At 48.3% G+C, this 15,772-nt stretch overlaps 7 protein-coding genes across 7 annotated transcripts; 5 read left to right on the top strand and 2 right to left on the bottom strand.

Annotated features, from left to right (window-relative positions):
* The first annotated feature begins 19 nt into the window (after nt 1-19).
* EDB91DRAFT_1146652 (polysaccharide lyase family 14 protein) lies at nt 20-1,546 on the top strand. Its single transcript, XM_041319252.1, has 6 exons — nt 20-665; nt 715-826; nt 884-955; nt 1,009-1,092; nt 1,149-1,162; nt 1,219-1,546. Exons 1-6 carry the CDS (start codon nt 86-88, stop codon nt 1,410-1,412), a joined length of 1,056 nt encoding a protein of 351 aa, XP_041174877.1. The 5' UTR covers nt 20-85; the 3' UTR covers nt 1,413-1,546.
* A 770-nt stretch (nt 1,547-2,316) lies between these two features.
* EDB91DRAFT_1250860 (iron hydrogenase) lies at nt 2,317-4,171 on the top strand (the record flags this gene model as incomplete). The annotated part of the gene is made up of 5 exons (XM_041323275.1): nt 2,317-2,337; nt 2,393-2,497; nt 2,547-2,683; nt 2,746-3,228; nt 3,283-4,171. The coding sequence occupies 5 exons, from the start codon at nt 2,317-2,319 to the stop codon at nt 4,169-4,171; spliced, it is 1,635 nt and encodes a 544-aa protein (XP_041174876.1).
* A 172-nt stretch (nt 4,172-4,343) lies between these two features.
* Nucleotides 4,344-5,283, bottom strand: EDB91DRAFT_585947 (uncharacterized protein). Its single transcript, XM_041327789.1, has 6 exons — nt 5,248-5,283; nt 5,085-5,120; nt 4,967-5,031; nt 4,886-4,910; nt 4,670-4,762; nt 4,344-4,617 (listed from the first exon to the last, which is right to left on the bottom strand). Exons 3-6 carry the CDS (start codon nt 4,981-4,983, stop codon nt 4,516-4,518), a joined length of 237 nt encoding a protein of 78 aa, XP_041174875.1. The 5' UTR covers nt 4,984-5,031; nt 5,085-5,120; nt 5,248-5,283; the 3' UTR covers nt 4,344-4,515.
* A 394-nt stretch (nt 5,284-5,677) lies between these two features.
* EDB91DRAFT_1146630 (t-SNARE) lies at nt 5,678-7,349 on the top strand. The gene is made up of 7 exons (XM_041319251.1): nt 5,678-5,937; nt 6,016-6,068; nt 6,131-6,234; nt 6,307-6,490; nt 6,568-6,677; nt 6,735-6,955; nt 7,010-7,349. Exons 1-7 carry the CDS (start codon nt 5,729-5,731, stop codon nt 7,209-7,211), a joined length of 1,083 nt encoding a protein of 360 aa, XP_041174874.1. The 5' UTR covers nt 5,678-5,728; the 3' UTR covers nt 7,212-7,349.
* Nucleotides 7,350-11,278: 3,929 nt separating this feature from the next.
* Nucleotides 11,279-11,884, top strand: EDB91DRAFT_1084016 (uncharacterized protein; the record flags this gene model as incomplete). Its single annotated transcript, XM_041315696.1, has 2 exons — nt 11,279-11,362; nt 11,426-11,884. The coding sequence occupies 2 exons, from the start codon at nt 11,279-11,281 to the stop codon at nt 11,882-11,884; spliced, it is 543 nt and encodes a 180-aa protein (XP_041174873.1).
* A 103-nt stretch (nt 11,885-11,987) lies between these two features.
* On the top strand, nt 11,988-12,913 carry EDB91DRAFT_1250857 (uncharacterized protein; the record flags this gene model as incomplete). Its single annotated transcript, XM_041323274.1, has 3 exons — nt 11,988-12,113; nt 12,167-12,384; nt 12,418-12,913. 3 exons carry the CDS (start codon nt 11,988-11,990, stop codon nt 12,911-12,913), a joined length of 840 nt encoding a protein of 279 aa, XP_041174872.1.
* A 399-nt stretch (nt 12,914-13,312) lies between these two features.
* EDB91DRAFT_1146608 (peptidase C1B bleomycin hydrolase) lies at nt 13,313-15,612 on the bottom strand. Its single transcript, XM_041319250.1, has 8 exons — nt 14,995-15,612; nt 14,778-14,939; nt 14,374-14,727; nt 14,221-14,323; nt 14,128-14,171; nt 13,976-14,080; nt 13,611-13,916; nt 13,313-13,561 (listed from the first exon to the last, which is right to left on the bottom strand). The coding sequence occupies exons 1-8, from the start codon at nt 15,412-15,414 to the stop codon at nt 13,547-13,549; spliced, it is 1,509 nt and encodes a 502-aa protein (XP_041174871.1). The 5' UTR covers nt 15,415-15,612; the 3' UTR covers nt 13,313-13,546.
* Nucleotides 15,613-15,772: the final 160 nt, after the last annotated feature.

Raw genomic sequence — 15,772 nt, 5'->3', positions numbered from 1 at the left:
GGGTAATACGCGTGGTTGCAGTCAAGTTGCAGTCACCAAGTACAACGCTCGTTCGTTCGGGCCAGACACAGGGTTCCCTGTGATTATGTCCAGCTCCGCCATTCTGTTACTGATACCATTTTTTCTCTGGATATCAGGCATTCATGTCTTAGCGGCTGGTCAGATTCCTCTCGCGTCGGCGGCTGCGTCCTTCTCGTTAACCACCAGTACCATGATGCCCTTTCCTTCTGCTACTCAAAGCGCATCCGACGCATCTTCATTCATTGCATCTCAGTGGTCATTAAGCAAGGGTCATCTCCAGAACGGTGACAGCAATGTTGCCTTCGTGAGCGATCCGTTCCCAAACTCTCCAGCTCCTGGTGCGACCGTTTCAAATTCTTCCGGGCCAGTCTTACAAGTGACGTATGCTGCTGGCACCTACGGAAGTGGTGATTCTGGCGCACAGTGGTACTCGCTGTGGAATACAACCGACGGGTCTCAATTTCAGAGCATGATGCTCTCCTACGAACTTGCTTTTGATTCCAATTTCAACTGGGTCCAAGGTGGAAAGCTCCCCGGGCTTAGAGGCGGTCCCGATGTCAATGATTGCTCTGGCGGGGCAGAACCGAATGGCACTAATTGTTTCAGCACCAGGCTCATGTGGCGAAAAAATGCGGAAGGAGAAGGTATGAATGTAGTAATGCTCTCGTATCGGCGCTGAACTCTTGCGTGTAGTTTATGCATACATGCTGACTCCTAACAACATTTGTTCGGATAGCAACATGATCTGCAACTCTGATTACGGAGTTAGCATCGATCGAGGCTCATTTGGCTTCGAGACCGGACAGTGTGTATTTTCTCAAGACTATATACCCTAACATACTCGCTGAAAACTGGACTGCAGTTGGTGCCGCGTCACAATCCTCGTGCAACTGAACAATCCCCCTGATGTTGCGAACGGCAACATTGTTTTGTAGTAAGTAGTGCTTCATTCAGGTGGACAGATGTAAGAGTTTATCGTTGCTGCAGCTTTAATGACGTACAAGCGTTTTCACAACAAAACTTGTACTTCAGGACAGTGAACAATGTCACTATCGGGGGATTGTACTTCTCGTAAGTTATATGTTTTCATGAATTACAAATTACCGCCATTGACTGAGTGAATATAGGACGTTCTTTGGAGGTCGGTTCTGATTATACTTGTGGCATTCACACTGAAGCATAACTGTTTCCTTACAGGTGACGACTCCAGCTGGGCGACACCAGAAACTGTACATACCTATTACCGCAATATACAGATGTGGGGCAGCTCCTCTCCATCCTCACTTTCTGGACAGACAGTCAATGCTGCGCTATCCTCACGCTGCAGGTTTGGAAGCATGAGATGGACGCTGTCTACATCAGTTCTTCTCACTCTTTTCATTTATCTATAGACCTTGATGAGACGTGGACACTTGCTGCATGGATATTTATGCATTACCTCGGTTGTATCATAACAATTTCACTGTGTTTTCTACATGCACTTGGAGCACTCAGCTGGCTGGCTAATGACACATCGTAATTGGATGGCTAGTGTATGATGTTGGAGACCAAGGTAAAGGCTACCGAAGTATAGAAGCGAACAGACTGAGTCATCTGACGCTGTCAACGAGTTAATGCCGCATACATTCGTGATTCGTGATGCGATTGAATGATGAGTCTCCTCATGATTCAGGACAACGAAGATATCATCTATGGTGCTGATGCCTAGACTTCGTGTTCAGCACAAGGCTCTCGAGTCGTAACATTAACTGAACACTAGTATGCACGAGCTTCATGCTGGTCGTAATAGTAATTTCTAGCATTGGTAAAATGCAGTGACCGTTCGATGTAGAATCATCAACGCAACTTAATGAATGATAATTCAACATTGGACGATCAGATTGAAAGTACTGCCCGGCTCCCGTGAACCAACCACCCTATCGGGTGAGCTTTATACCGACAACGTCGACCAGACGAGGTGGCTGGTTCAGGCCAGTTCTTCGAATTCATGACTGGAAAAGATGGAGTCGGAGGATTCAATGAATATTGAACCTGAGACCTCTGGTGTGGTACACGTAGTACTCTTGTCAACCAAGCAAAGTACCAAGTTGGTAACTACTAGTAGCCTCAAAGCAATGAGCTTGGGTTCTGACACGATCTATCAGCTCGGATGGGTTACAAGTGGAGGACTCGAGTCATGATCAAGGCCTTGCGGAGTCAAAGCCAGGATGGTAAATTACGTAATACATAGATCATGATTTGTCAATGTCATGGATGATTAGCTTTCATCTTTCTCTTTCTCTAATACTCATCTGGATGGCATTTTCTGGAGCTCTTGTGCGTGTTCACCACAGTCCAAAACCATGCAATCAGTCTCATTTACGCAGAGCAGACCTTGACTGATCTTAATGACTTCATAACCCCATCTCAAGCGTGTATCAAGCCTATTGAGCAGACGAACGCGCCGCAGGAGAACAATGAGCCAGGTGCTGCTACAGTGTGTTCTAGAGCGATTTATATGTAACGGCCAGACTAACATCTCTCAGACCGAAATTGTGATTGACTCCAGTGGATCATACTACGAGGTCTCAACAAACGGCGTGTCTGGCAATTCATCTTCCAAGGGCACGGAGCGAAAGCTCCAGCAGGCCCAGATAAGCTTAAACGATTGTCTGGCTTGCAGGTCCGTTGCTGTAGTTATTCCCAGACCTTAGAACGACTGCTGACCATGTTCCCGAAATATAGCGGTTGTATAACATCGGCCGAATCTGTATTAATCACACTACAGTCCCACACGGAGGTTCTTAACTTCCTGAATTCCAATCCTCCTGCTTCGACGCCAGGTCACAAGATTCCTGTGCTCTCCATTGCGCCACAGAGCCTCGCGTCGCTCGCGGCATCTCTTTCATCATCATCCGGTTCCCCTGTGAGTCTTCGTCAAATACTGAGGAGAGTACAAGCGTTCTCTACACGAATACTTGGGTTCGAGCATGTTTACGACACTACATTTTCTCGACATATTACTCTGCTTGAGCACACGCAAGAGTTTCTTGAGCGGAAGAAGGGAGACGGGAAACTTCCAATGCTAGCAAGTGCCTGTCCGGGATGGATATGCTATGCTGAGAAAGCACATTCCGAAATGTTGCCTTTTATTGCTAGGACGAAGAGTCCACAGCAGGTAATGGGAACACTGGTCAAGTCGTGGTTCGGAAATCGCTGGGGAGTGCAGTCAGTCCCATTACTTATTTCGATTTCGTTGTACTGATTAATTCGGCGTGATAGACCAGATCAGATTTACCATGTGTCGGTTATGCCGTGCTATGACAAGAAACTCGAGGCTTCTCGGCAGGACTTCTACAGTGACCTCTACTCGACTCGGGATGTGGACTGCGTAATCACAACTGGGGAGCTCGAACTTATGATGCGCGACAAAGGCTGGGACCTTTCGCAGTCCGTAGAGAACGAAGGTGTTCCTAATTTCGACGCTGAAATCCCAGAGCTCCTGTCACACCCCGGGACTAGTTCCGGATCTTACCTGCAGTCTCTCATCAACTACATCACTGCAAGCCACTCATCCCCTGTGGACCTCACAGTAAAATCCATCCGTACTTCTGACTACGAAGAATTCACCCTTCGCGCTCGGGACACCGGCGAGGTGCTTTTTAAAGGCGCAAAATGCTATGGTTTCCGTAATCTTCAGAACGTCGTGCGGAAGGTAGGTCGTGAGGCTGGTGTGCAAGTTGGGAGGGGCGCCGCTGGACGATTAGTTGGGATGCGTGCAAAGAAGCGTGGTGGGGAGGACGAGAAGGGGTATGACTACGTCGAAGTTATGGCGTGTCCGGGCGGGTGCGTCAATGGTGGTGGGCAGTTGAAACCCATTGTACAGGCGGCAGGGCAGAGAGAAGATGAAGAAGGGTATACAAGAAACTGGCAGGAAAACGGTGTCCAAATGCCAGTGCCAGTGGATGATGGCGCGATGCAAGGCGCCAAATGGGGGAACAAGGAGTGGACCAAGGAAGTTGAAAGGGTGTACTGGCATGACTTGCCTACACCGCCTCCATCGCCGAGACCTTATGCTCAGGATTTCGACACCCCGTTCGATCGCGCAGACCGTCTTGCTGCGCAGATCATAGTCGAACTTTGTCGGCACACAAACGGGAAGCTTGCATGAAACTCGGGCTTCCATCATGGACGAAGAAGCGGAGAAACAACGCCGTGAACTGTTTCGGACTCAGTACCGAGCCGTTGAAAGCGAGGTAGTTGGACTTGCTGTGAAATGGTGATGTGTGTATGCCATTTTACTTTACGTGGAGTTACAACACATGACAGTGACTAGATAAATAATGCGTAAGTAAAATATGCGACAAGCAAGCCTAGAACTACAGAATGACACAGCAACGTGGTGTGCAAAGCAAGGCATGACTAGAGAGATAATTATTAGAATAAAACGGCATTATAGACGTTAACTCGATAGACGAGGCGAATTTTAAGCCGAAATCGTGGGGACCATCAAGGTTATCGACGATGTTGGGCTCCGCCCTGGAACCAGTACTGACATGAAACACAATATTCGGGTGTATGGAGAGTGATGGTTTCTCTTGCATCGGGACCGAAGTACTTGGGGCGTAAGGTTGAGCACCGGGCTATGACGTCGAGTGTTAGTACTCACCCGATCGCAATGGCAGTCAGGACAATTCTTTGGATGATACATGGAGTGGAAGCAGTACTGGTTGGCGCAATCGATCTTCCTCAATTTGCGCGTCTGAGAGAAGCTCGAAAATAGCTCTGGTACCAAGGACATCAATCACGCACCACCTTGTAATGCTAAACGAAGCATAACTGAGAATGCGTGGATCATGATGAAAATATTGCGTGAGACACTTACCCCGCATCCATATTTTGTTCCTTCGCTAAAAAAAGAGTCTGAATCAGCAAAAGTTCTGGACCTGGCCACAAGGAAACCCACGTTTCTAGATTGCACATCGCGAATAACAAGTGACAGGTTACAGAGAGGAGACCGGTAAAAATTTACTGGGTGTGTGAATTATTATGGGGTATTAAAGTGGAGAACAGGAACAGCATACCGTTGTGGGGTAGGCTTAATCGAAAGGAGATAGTAACTGCGGGGAGTAGAGTAGTAGGGTTTGAAAGAGAAACCAATGGAACGGGTGAATTGGGGGTTGAAAGGGAAATGAAGGGGGAACTTTATAAGAATTGCAAGCTGTCTGTAAGGGATTGGGTTGTTACCGATGACAAGTAGAAACTAATCACAAGACCTGAGGCGATCGAGCACGATGTGGTAACAATCGCAGGAATACTTAAGAAGAAAGAAGCCGGAATTTTATGACGCGAGAAGCCAAGCGGAAGCGGTTTTAGGAATCTGATTTGATGGAGTAGAGATGAACTACACCTGCAGGCTAGTCAACGTTGTTTTCTGACCAAAGTGCGGGGTTACATGTGCTCCACCGGATCCAAAATTCCGAGTTCCGACAGTATAATCCTCCGTAATCATTTCCGCATCGTCGGGTGAAAAAAATACGGATCTAACAAGGAATTTATCTCAGCCGGCATCAACAACGACGCGTAGCGCTCTAACGGCAATTAACCAAGACAGTAAATAGACTTTAAACCTCCGTGGCTGGTTTATGCCATATTTTATTTATATGTATTTGTAGAAGAAATAGTCGTCCAAACAACGACACACATTCCGCAGCCAACTTGCTCTGGGATGTCGACCGCGGGCTTGTCGTCATTGCCGACAACGCGCTCAAGGACTTTACTCTTTATCTCGTACCGTGATTCAAGAGCACCGTCAACACGTTTCTCTCGCTCGCAGTCATCCTATGATGAACCATACCGTGCTGAAGATGAAAACGAAACACTCATAAATGCCAACTCCGGACACCTCGCACTCGACGTTGAGTTGCCTCCCAAATGGTATGCTTCCATTCCCTGCCATCTTCAGTTTTTACTCATTTTGAATGCTACCCCTCTTCCCCCTTGGTGTATATAAAGGGTAGATCTTTCTGAACAAGTCGAGGAGATCTTAGGCGGGACACAAGCCAAAAGTGCGTTCCTGGTCTGGTCCCGTGGCAGGTTCAATGATATCATTCCCGCGCTTTTGCCTTAGTTGTCACTTTGGAGAAGCTCCATGCAAAGCATGTTCTCCCCGGCTTTGCGGACCGGACAGCAGAGGAACGAGAAATCGAAGCGGCGACCACCGAAATCACCAAAGTATATCCTCCATGGACTTCCTCGTGTCCGTATTGTGCTCACAGTCACTGCCTTCTTTTCTCTGATGGATAGGATTTTCGACGATGCCATACTTTGATTCAACGTATCAGTGCTGAACAGGGTCATTCATTTCCCCCTTCTACTCAGAAAACTCAGTTTCAGGTCCTCGCGGCCAAAAATGTGCAACGAGGCCTAGCCGCGAGGGTCCAAGAACTCAGCTCAACGTTCCGTAAGAAACAGCGTATCTATATGGAACGTGAGTCCTTCCTCCTTACACATCAATTTAGCGGGAACCGATTATTTCTACTACCGCACTTTCGCCTTTCAAATCAGGACTACAAGGGCACGCGATAAAGAATCAAGATCTCCTGATCGCATCAGGGACTATTACTTCAAGAGGATCCGAGGGTTTAACTGCTGTCGATGAAGACATAGAAGCTGCAGTGAGTAACGATCCATGACCACCTCTCTTATATATCTAATGTTATTCCTCCTTGCAGCAAGCACAGATTCTAGATAACATACAAGATCATGGTCTCCGTGCCCGTGACCGGGAGTTAACGGAAATTGCGAACTCGATAGCTTCTCTAGCTGAATTATTCAAGGATTTGTCTGTCCTTGTGATAGATCAGGGGACACTTCTTGACAGTATCGAGTATAACATTGAACAGACTTCAGTAGAAATGGCGGAAGCTGTGAAAGAGTTAAACCACGCAACGCGGTGAGCCAGATACCTGTAGTCATCGATGCGCGTTGACACCCTCTCTTGTGACAGATACCAGAAGAATACGGGTCGTCGGAAAATTATTTTCCTTCTCCTACTAATTATTTTTGGGTTAATCGTTGTCCTAATTTTCAAACCTCGTCGGTCATCTTTAGGTGCTCCACCTGCTCAAGATTCGACGGCCTCCACGGATCATTTTGTCTCACGTTACTTTCATGCACGGACACCCCGCAGCCTTTACGTACCGAAATAATACTTGATTGAGGGTCTGGTTACCCTGACTTGTGTGGACAATCTGCATCATCAATTCAGCGAAGCATCGAAAGGTTGCGGGTGCATTCTCCTATTCAATGCCGTCAAAGGTCAGCTCATATTAAAACTTGCCCCTTTCATGCAAAGTCAACTGTAACCCCTGACGTTTCATTCGGTTATCTCGCTATTTTGAGCATCTATCCCTCATCGATATGGGATCAGTAATGCTTTTGGTGAGGTTTTGTGCCTGGTCTGGAAACTCAGCTGCCGAGCATCGACACTCTTACTCTCTGGGATGAACTCAATTGAATTGCTTAACAGGCAACGCCGCACCAAGCATCTGGCGAGGTACAGTCGGCTCATCTTCAAACCGCCTATTACCATGCCGAAAATGTGGCGTTAACCTTTTTTGACTGCTCTATGCAGGATGGCACATGTAAGCTGCAGGGATCAATACCAAGACTTGATTCTACCGGGCCACGGGGCGCTGTTCTCTTCTTTTGCAACCATCATTTATGTCCGGTGACAGATCCATCTTCGACCCTCAAACTGAGCAGAAAAACCCGATCTTTTGTCATTCCAATACATGCTGGATCGTCTTTGACAGAAGTAGCAAGTCTTCCTTGCCTAAGTCCAGCGCCTTTGCAAGAGCATTGATCACCGCCTGTGCAAGACCCTTCCTTCGGTGTTCTGATTTGACGTAGAGAAAAAAAATCCCGTCTGCGTGCGTGAGTACCATATCACCAGCTTCTGATTTGTGTTGTCTCCCCTGCTACTCCTGATGTACACTGAATAGGCAGAGCGCAATAGAATGCAAAAGGAACGATGTGCCATGGATGATTTTGGCATTTGAATTTTTGAATGTCCGCGTGGTACACTCACCCCTTGACCCAAAAGAGGTCAAGTGCCAATAATCGATGATCGATGAGGGCTGCCAGAGGTGTCATTGCGGCAGGTTCTGTGCAGCTGACAGAGGGCTCTCGTGTGTGCCCTCATCTTACGCCCTCTGAGCAGGATACTGTACTGGCTCTGTCTCTATGTCGTATTTGGGATTCTCTACGTTCGTAGCAGCGATTGGAAGATACGCAAGATATGCGCCCCGCGGTGGTCCAGGGGCAAATTATCAAGAAGCGCCGGGACTGGATCATCGGGACTGAATGTACGCAGTGCACGGAGACGTGAGTCCAAACTGTATGACATACGGAGAACAACTGTAGGCTGTTCTCGGAAACTACGAACCACGCGGACTGTGCAGATCTATCGATCATCTATGACGATGGTATGCTTCTCACTCCCTGGGCAAAACCTGTTTTGTCCGCCAATTCACAAAGATCCGTCGCATGTGCGTCAGTCTCAAACACGGACTCTCGGATGAGCCTCCGCAATATGATATGGCAACCAACAATTCACATGTTTGCTTAGTCGACGACAATACAAATACAGAGCAACATGGGTTCTGCGAACTCCATGCAATAGATCAGCTGCAAGTGACACATGATCGTTATACTATAGGACCCCACCCAGTACCCTGAACCCACAGCAAATGAACGATTGTCTGCAGAGCTCGACGCAGTACAAGTTGGTCTATATGACAGTGTGGTGATCAAGATAGACCAGAATCAGTGTCCGATAACCCCATGGACAAGACGGATGTGTATCAGGTCATTTTTGGCACCCAGCCAAGGCAGCGGACAACATCATCCCCTTCGCCCCGGTCGTGGTGTGCTCGGATCTTTGTATGATGGTTCGATTTGCCGCCGTCCGGTCATGCGTAGGCAAGTACCTTCCCGGTTGAATACTTACAGTCTTACGCTGATCGATCCAGATTCGATGCACATAGGCAACTGCGTCATGGGGGAGGTACTGGCACCTTCAAACCGATTTTTGTACATGGCACTTCCAGCCTTCAAAATAAATTTCTCGGGATACAAGACTTCTTCCACGAGAGCTCCGCGACCAGCGCCTGTCTCAGAACTCCCAAACACTTGTGTACAGCTCATTTATACTGCCGGGCAATCAAAGTGAGTTGACATGGCGCTTGACAAGAATTATTCTTTCCTCACGGACTAGTCTCGAAACCAGACGTTTTAGGAAACGGAGAAAACTCCGGCGCAACGTCCCGTGTTCATCCGATGCTCCTGGAACATCTGGCCGACGGACACGCAAACACGGTTATCAGAGGCACAGCCTCAGGCGCTATATGCATGGATTGATGTAGGGTGAGGTCTTTTCTGTCAACATATGACGACGTGCCGACCGAACTTCAGTCTCCACGGTCCGACATACCCATGTGGCTTCTCGTCCAGGCCCGCGCAAAAATAAGCAACCTTCACGTGGCTGGCAAAGACGAGATGTGCAACAACCTAAAACAAGGCGTGTCATGCACAGAGACGCGTTCTCTGCACGAACACACCAAGCAGGGAATGGCGGGCGGCTGCCATGGTATTCATCTCTCCAGAAACACGTCCTTGGATTTGGGCGAGATTATCAACTTTCGAACTCTCCTGTATTCGCGCGAGAGTTGTTCGACTCTAGATGACGCCTGCATGACAATCGACGCGTCGCACTGTCGCAGTACCATCGCAGCATGGTATCAACTTTCATGGGTGCGATCTACGCGCGAAACAAGGTGGAGGGGCGACTTCTCGAGCTCTACCTTTGAAACGAGCCCACCCGTGTACTCCGAGAACGCGAAACAACTACGCTGGCGCTTGCATGTCGACAGGTCGTGAGGTCCCATGAGACGTGACGCGAACATCAATGGAGGAGAACTGAGAAATTTGATATGCTTGCCCAATGAATCTCGAGCGGTGCAGGTGCCCATCCAAGTCGGTACTAACCGAAGTTATGTTATGAAATCAGGTCTTAGACTATGCCATGGCGACAATGTGCACGATGCGAATGATGCTGAAGGCAGCCGCATCATTCTTCGAGGAGCAAGCTAAGGTCCAGGCCGAGCTTGATGGAGTCATCGGAATGCACCGAGGTGCTCTATTCCCTATTGCAGTTCTATCAATTGATCTCTCCACTAAAACGCCGACCTAGGCTGACCTTCGCTGAAGAACGTGTTCTCGTTGGTAACTAACCGTTGTACGAAATAAGCAACATCATGGGTGTGAAATCACCTGTTTATTTAACTAAACGAAGTCGGTGAGTGGTACAAAGCCAAAGCAGATCTGTATCATAATCGTTGCGACGCAGACAGTTTTCTACAGTCCAAGATTCTGTTACGTTGCACGTGTCAGCAAGGGATCTGTGTTTGTGTTTGGTTGAGTTTTTGAGGCTTCGAAAACTTTGCGAACTTTAGAAGGTATATCCAGTTCTCATTCGTCTTCAGGCTTCAGCACTGTGGTACTCGTATCCTTTTTTGCTCTGGTATGCCACACAGCTATGGCCAAGTGAGAGGAACTTGGCAATGATTACATCCGTGCAAATGGGGACGATGAGAAGCGTATGAAAAGAGCAACTGACTTTTTCGAATATAACTACAAGAGAGGTTTGAGAGAGGTACTGTATTGTTATGTTGTCCTAATACATGAGCTAATATGTGACTTGCATGCCACTTTATAGCTTTAGCTTGAAGGAGGCCCGCCGGGGACTCCTTCTGTTAGAACTTTGTCTGTCGCTGTGCACTGCCACTTCCTATTCTCCTTTGCACGGCGAACTATCTTAGTCACTGTGTGCCGCCTTTGAGAAAACTAGGGAAACATCACTCACTGTCCTTGCGTTCATTCTAGCGTCTTGACGCTGGAGCCAAGGCTAGGAAAGTGACGTAGATACGTATATAATTGCAAGGCGCCCGAGGTTTTATTGATGTGCCATCCTCAGCAACTTGACCTGGGGGACAATTGTATACAAGATGTGGATGTGATATTCAACGCCCAACTTCAAAGGTTGTGGTCATGTAAATCGAGGACCGGAAAACATCAATCAAAGACTCGTCGCATTCGAAGACAAACGTAAACCCGTAATACCAATTCAACATTTCAAGCTGGACTGGCCTACCTAGGGGTAGTTACGAATCTCCATACCTTTACCAACTCATTCCCTCATATTCGGCATGAACCAATGCGCTCTCATCATTCCGGAAAGGCTATTCCATGCAATATCTTTACTTTTCTTTCGTATAATGAAATTATATACTGCACGCTGGTGAGTTCCATTCATTCCCAGTTATCTTAGGGGCTTTTATTTACATAATGTAATCTGCTTAAGATTTGCCAAACGATCTACAACACGGTCAAAAACTCTGTTGAGCTACAATACGCCATCGAACTTGGTGCCCAAAGATTGATTCCGGTTCATCCGCGACCACATACTGCCTCCTTGGCGGATTGCTTGCGCACTCTCAAAGGTGGCAAGGCGAACGCGTGGAATTCCTTTGAGCTCAACGTAACAAAGAAAATTCGTGTCCCATCCTCGTTAGCACCCCGGTTCATCATCCACCGACAACTCTGCGTTGCTACCCCCCCGATTCTGACGGATTACTACGATCTTAAATACAAAGTTGTTGATTCAGACACCTGCACACCTGAAACGGTGAGTGCCCCTCCCCGCGCATGGAGCAAGGATTCGGATCCGAATCCAGTTCCTGGCAATCTGTCTGCTGAAACGCAGGACCTTATGATCGCCGTCAACATGCTGAGCGACTCCCACGCATCCGACTTCGTGTAGCAAACAAACTTTTACGCGACCTCCACAGGCGAGGAACATCCTTTTTCACATGGATCCCGTCTAGTCTTTGGGAGAACCAACTCCGGGGGGGCCTTGCAATCGAATGATTACTGTCCTCGGAGATGCCCTAGCTTTCTATGCTATTGTGGTTGACACACCCCGTTGGCCACGTTACCCATACTGGTCGTTGCATGTGTGCAATTGGCATCAAAGCGGTCCAGCTGTTTTAGTAGGTGTCTCTTCTGTCTATCATTTAAAGGTCTTATTTGACCATTTAAAAAGGACACCTGCGTGTCCGACGAAAGCTATGACTTGGTTGATGTCCGTTTTCTTACCGAGGAGAAGCTCTTGACTCTCACACCACGCGGTCAAGGGCTATACAACGTCGAGGATCTGTCAAAGGCACCGCAGCTTCAGGCAAGATTTATGATGCCCATTATTGGACCAATATGGTCGTTTCTGGAGGATCCAGCGCTTCTACTTTCCATCGGTTTTCCATAGTGCGCGGAGTCGTGCGCACCTCAAGGCACCAGCGTCATATCTGCTCGTCTGTTCTTCATGGATATCCCTGCGACGTGGTTTGATGCGACCTCAGACGTTGAACGAGTTGTTCCATGGTTGTTATGGGGTCCACAAAATTCTCGCTGCTTCGACTCGTCACGCCTGGACTTTCAATTTGGAGTAGGACGAACTCGTGTCGTTCGATCAGTTCCCCTCCAAGATCTTGATGAGTTTTGGGTGCATATGAACGACTTCAATCCCTCCGCCGTGGCACGCGGCATCGGTAAGGTAGTTCGGGAACCTACGGTACCAGCAGGCTTCAGGGAGCATGTGGTAACCTACCTCCATTACGTGGAAGTGGTCAACCTCCGCATTTGTCCCCGATTTGTTCGTATCACATTGGATGAAGAGAGGTTATTGTATTCCCCATCCATAAATACAAATCATGAAGTGGGTGTATTTCGCATGTCAAGCGATCATCTCTTTGACTACGAGCAGGGGATTGATATAGCGATCATTGACATGTAGTTGTCTGCGACCGGTATCTATCCGTGTTCCATCGTGGCCCTTACAACGCCCACCTTAGCGAAACAATGCACTCTGCCATTGGGACGAGTGATGAACAGCTGAAGTTACATCTGAAGTACCTATCTGTGTAGCCTCAAGCTCGTCTTTCATTTCATCATCCATCACCGCTCGAACCTATATATTTTCGCCCGCCTGCTACTCCCAGTACTTTATCTTGTGTTCACGTCGTTTACTCACATGTTTACTCATATGCCCGTACCCGTACATGCATACCCTTGTCATAATCAGCTTCTCCGATGTATTCCATAGTCATTCAACAGTCCGCCTGTCGAGTGTCCCGCCTACCCAGCGGTAATCTCACCAGCGTCCGAACCGAGCGGTCCCAGCCCAACTAACCTCTCAGTGTCTTTGCGATAGACAAAGCTGGGCGTGCGAATCGACACGCTAATCAGAAATCGGGCAACCCGAATGTAACACACATATCATAGATTGGTTCTTCGCTCGGGGAAGTGGTATAACAGACATTCATTGCTTGCCGGCCTAGCACCGAGCTGGGCTGATACTCATCAGTCTGCAAACGTAAAAACAAACAGTACATGACATAAAAAAAAATGCAACAGGTATATCTCGCACTCATGCCAAAGCACCCTGGATAAAACGATCAGCATCTTGTGTCTGCAGAAAAATCCTGTCCTACCATGGGATCCCAAGCAGGCAACACTACTCTGTCCCCCGACTCAAAGATTTTCACTTGCTCCTTTGTCGCCAACGACTTGTGCACGACGACTTGGAACACAAATTGGTCGAACCACTTGTCGCTCATCACGTTGAAGCCTTTGACGCCGCTTTCATCGCCCCAAGAGTTCTCCACCTTGAACCGGACGGGGCGACCAGTCTTCTCATCTACGTGCACGCCAGAGATGACCATCGCATGAGTCATGGCGGACTCGTTGGTCTGCAATCGCTGGGCCTTGGTAAGTCCCAGCGTGATGTTGAATGCTTGCTGCGAGGGGAAAGAGATGATTTCAAAAGCCGTTATTCTTTGTGCCAGAAAAAGCTTACTTCGTATTCGAAATAGTCAACGTCCATAATACCGACACCCTTGCCGGAGTCGGAGAACTGTCCGACATCGCAACCGAAGAAGACTGGCTGGCCGGCTTTGATAGACTGTGAACGGGTTCAGAACTAAACCAAGCAACCGAAGGATTGCTTACCCGAACTATGGCCTGCTTGAGGTCATCGATCTCAGTGTTCACATCTGCTAGCGGTTAAGGCCATGCAATGTAGACTTGATTAACGCGGCTTACACAGAACAGGTCGTCCTCCCCAAATGTTGCCGAGCTTATCTACAGTGTACAGCTTACCGTACTCATTCCGAGGGTCGTTAATGAGAGAGAAAGACTCTGCGGGCTGGAGAGCTGTAAATATGCATATTCGTCGGGGTTGGCTCATGCACTGACCGAGAACTTGGTTGTGAATGCTTTGTAAAACTGTTGAGGAGTACCCTCCCACTTCGCATACTTGCCATCCTCGGTGTAGTACTCCCAAGTGAAGGTCGCGTCAGGCTTAGGAGGAACGCCAAGGGTTGCGCTCATGACTGTATAAACCTCCTGCATAAGCTCTTCCTTCTTCGCGCGAAGGGCTGAGATAGCAGATTCCGCCGAGACGTTGGGATCAGCCCGTAGTGATGAAGAGAGCGTGCGAAGAGTGAGAGCATGCTCTCGGAGCTTCATCTTCAGGAGCGTGTTGATGGGACCTGAAGCACTTGAATGGTATGACTCGGGGTAAATGGGCTGAGGAACGAGACCGTATGTCTAGGAGACGTTAAACACGTAATATACTGTTGTCTGCAATGGACGCGTACCTCGAGCAAGTTAACAACCATGTCCCATTGACCACCGTCGCTGATAAGGTCATTGGCGAGGAAGTTTACCAGACGATCGTCAACAGGTTTGTCTGCATTCTCAATAGAGAGCTCGAGATAATAGTTGGACTTGTTCAACTTATCCCAGAAGAACAGGTAAGACTATAGCCTTACGTGAGTGAAAAGCTCGCGAGAACCAAAGATCATAAACGGTTACCTGGGAAAGCTGGAATTCCTTGAGATTGAGCTTCTTCATGACCTCATACCGGATGACATTTGTAGTCGCGAAGAGCCAGCATCGACCACTGGATTTCTGGTTTGTGACGGGTCCGGATTTGAACTCCACCTCGTGGTTAAAGACGTGGGGTATTGCAACCGCCGCCGGGCGACTGGTAAGGGTTGACTTTATGTTGGTATGGGCAAGAATTGTGCGGGCAAGTTGGATCTTTGGGTCCGCAGCAGCAGTAGACTCCCAGACATCAACATTAGACAGTGAAATTGAACCGTCGCTCGCCAAGGGCTTCGAATCGGCCGCCGATGACGTGGAGTTATGTGGGCGGACAAACCCCTTCTCATCAATGGCCTGTAGAGTACCGGCCGTAGCTTGAGCGGGAATCTTGGATGCAGAAGAACCCATCGCTGTAAGAAGTAGGGAGGTAGTAAGAGGAGATAGCACGACGACAGTAGACCACCTTTATAGACCACTTTACGGTATTATTGGCGCAACCCCCGCATGATAAGAGCATATAAGTCCCTAGCTAACCCGTGATTGGTCCGGAGAATCTGCCAGTACCGAACTCGGATGCGGTGCTCGGATTAGTATTTACCATTCACATGGCCATATGGGTGGAGGTTAGAGCTCTAGAGCCGTAAGGAGATCGAAGAAGAACCGTTCCTTCTCTACTAGGCGCCTACAGTAGGTCTAGAGTTCGATTTCTCAGGTCAGTTGTAGCCTGACCATTCGCTTGCTATATAGATTGTCAAAGAACATTACG

The sequence above is a fragment of the Suillus paluster genome, assembly GCF_016628075.1.
Source record: "Suillus paluster strain FC165 chromosome Unknown EDB91scaffold_47, whole genome shotgun sequence".
NCBI lineage: Eukaryota > Fungi > Basidiomycota > Agaricomycetes > Boletales > Suillaceae > Suillus > Suillus paluster.
Note: the sequence above shows the minus strand (reverse complement) of the source record. Positions and strands in the feature narration are given on the sequence as shown.

What these genes read in the sequence shown, in the direction of transcription:
- EDB91DRAFT_1146630 (XM_041319251.1), top strand. Translation starts at nt 5,729, where the DNA reads ATGTCGACCGCGGGCTTGTCGTCATTGCCGACAACGCGCTCAAGGACT. An exon ending in GTTGAGTTGCCTCCCAAATG is followed by an intron (nt 5,938 to 6,015) that starts GTATGCTTCCAT and finishes GTGTATATAAAG; the next exon opens with GGTAGATCTTTCTGAACAAG. An exon ending in CGACCACCGAAATCACCAAA is followed by an intron (nt 6,235 to 6,306) that starts GTATATCCTCCA and finishes TCTGATGGATAG; the next exon opens with GATTTTCGACGATGCCATAC.
- EDB91DRAFT_585947 (XM_041327789.1), bottom strand. An exon ending in GAACAAAATATGGATGCGGG is followed by an intron (nt 4,763 to 4,885) that starts GTAAGTGTCTCA and finishes AGCTTCTCTCAG; the next exon opens with ACGCGCAAATTGAGGAAGAT. An exon ending in CTGACTGCCATTGCGATCGG is followed by an intron (nt 4,618 to 4,669) that starts GTGAGTACTAAC and finishes TTACGCCCCAAG; the next exon opens with TACTTCGGTCCCGATGCAAG.
- EDB91DRAFT_1146652 (XM_041319252.1), top strand. Translation starts at nt 86, where the DNA reads ATGTCCAGCTCCGCCATTCTGTTACTGATACCATTTTTTCTCTGGATA. An exon ending in TTTGGCTTCGAGACCGGACA is followed by an intron (nt 827 to 883) that starts GTGTGTATTTTC and finishes ACTGGACTGCAG; the next exon opens with TTGGTGCCGCGTCACAATCC. An exon ending in AACGGCAACATTGTTTTGTA is followed by an intron (nt 956 to 1,008) that starts GTAAGTAGTGCT and finishes TCGTTGCTGCAG; the next exon opens with CTTTAATGACGTACAAGCGT.
- EDB91DRAFT_1146608 (XM_041319250.1), bottom strand. Translation starts at nt 15,414, where the DNA reads ATGGGTTCTTCTGCATCCAAGATTCCCGCTCAAGCTACGGCCGGTACT. An exon ending in TGGTTGTTAACTTGCTCGAG is followed by an intron (nt 14,728 to 14,777) that starts GTACGCGTCCAT and finishes AACGTCTCCTAG; the next exon opens with ACATACGGTCTCGTTCCTCA. An exon ending in TCAAGCAGGCCATAGTTCGG is followed by an intron (nt 14,081 to 14,127) that starts GTAAGCAATCCT and finishes ACCCGTTCACAG; the next exon opens with TCTATCAAAGCCGGCCAGCC.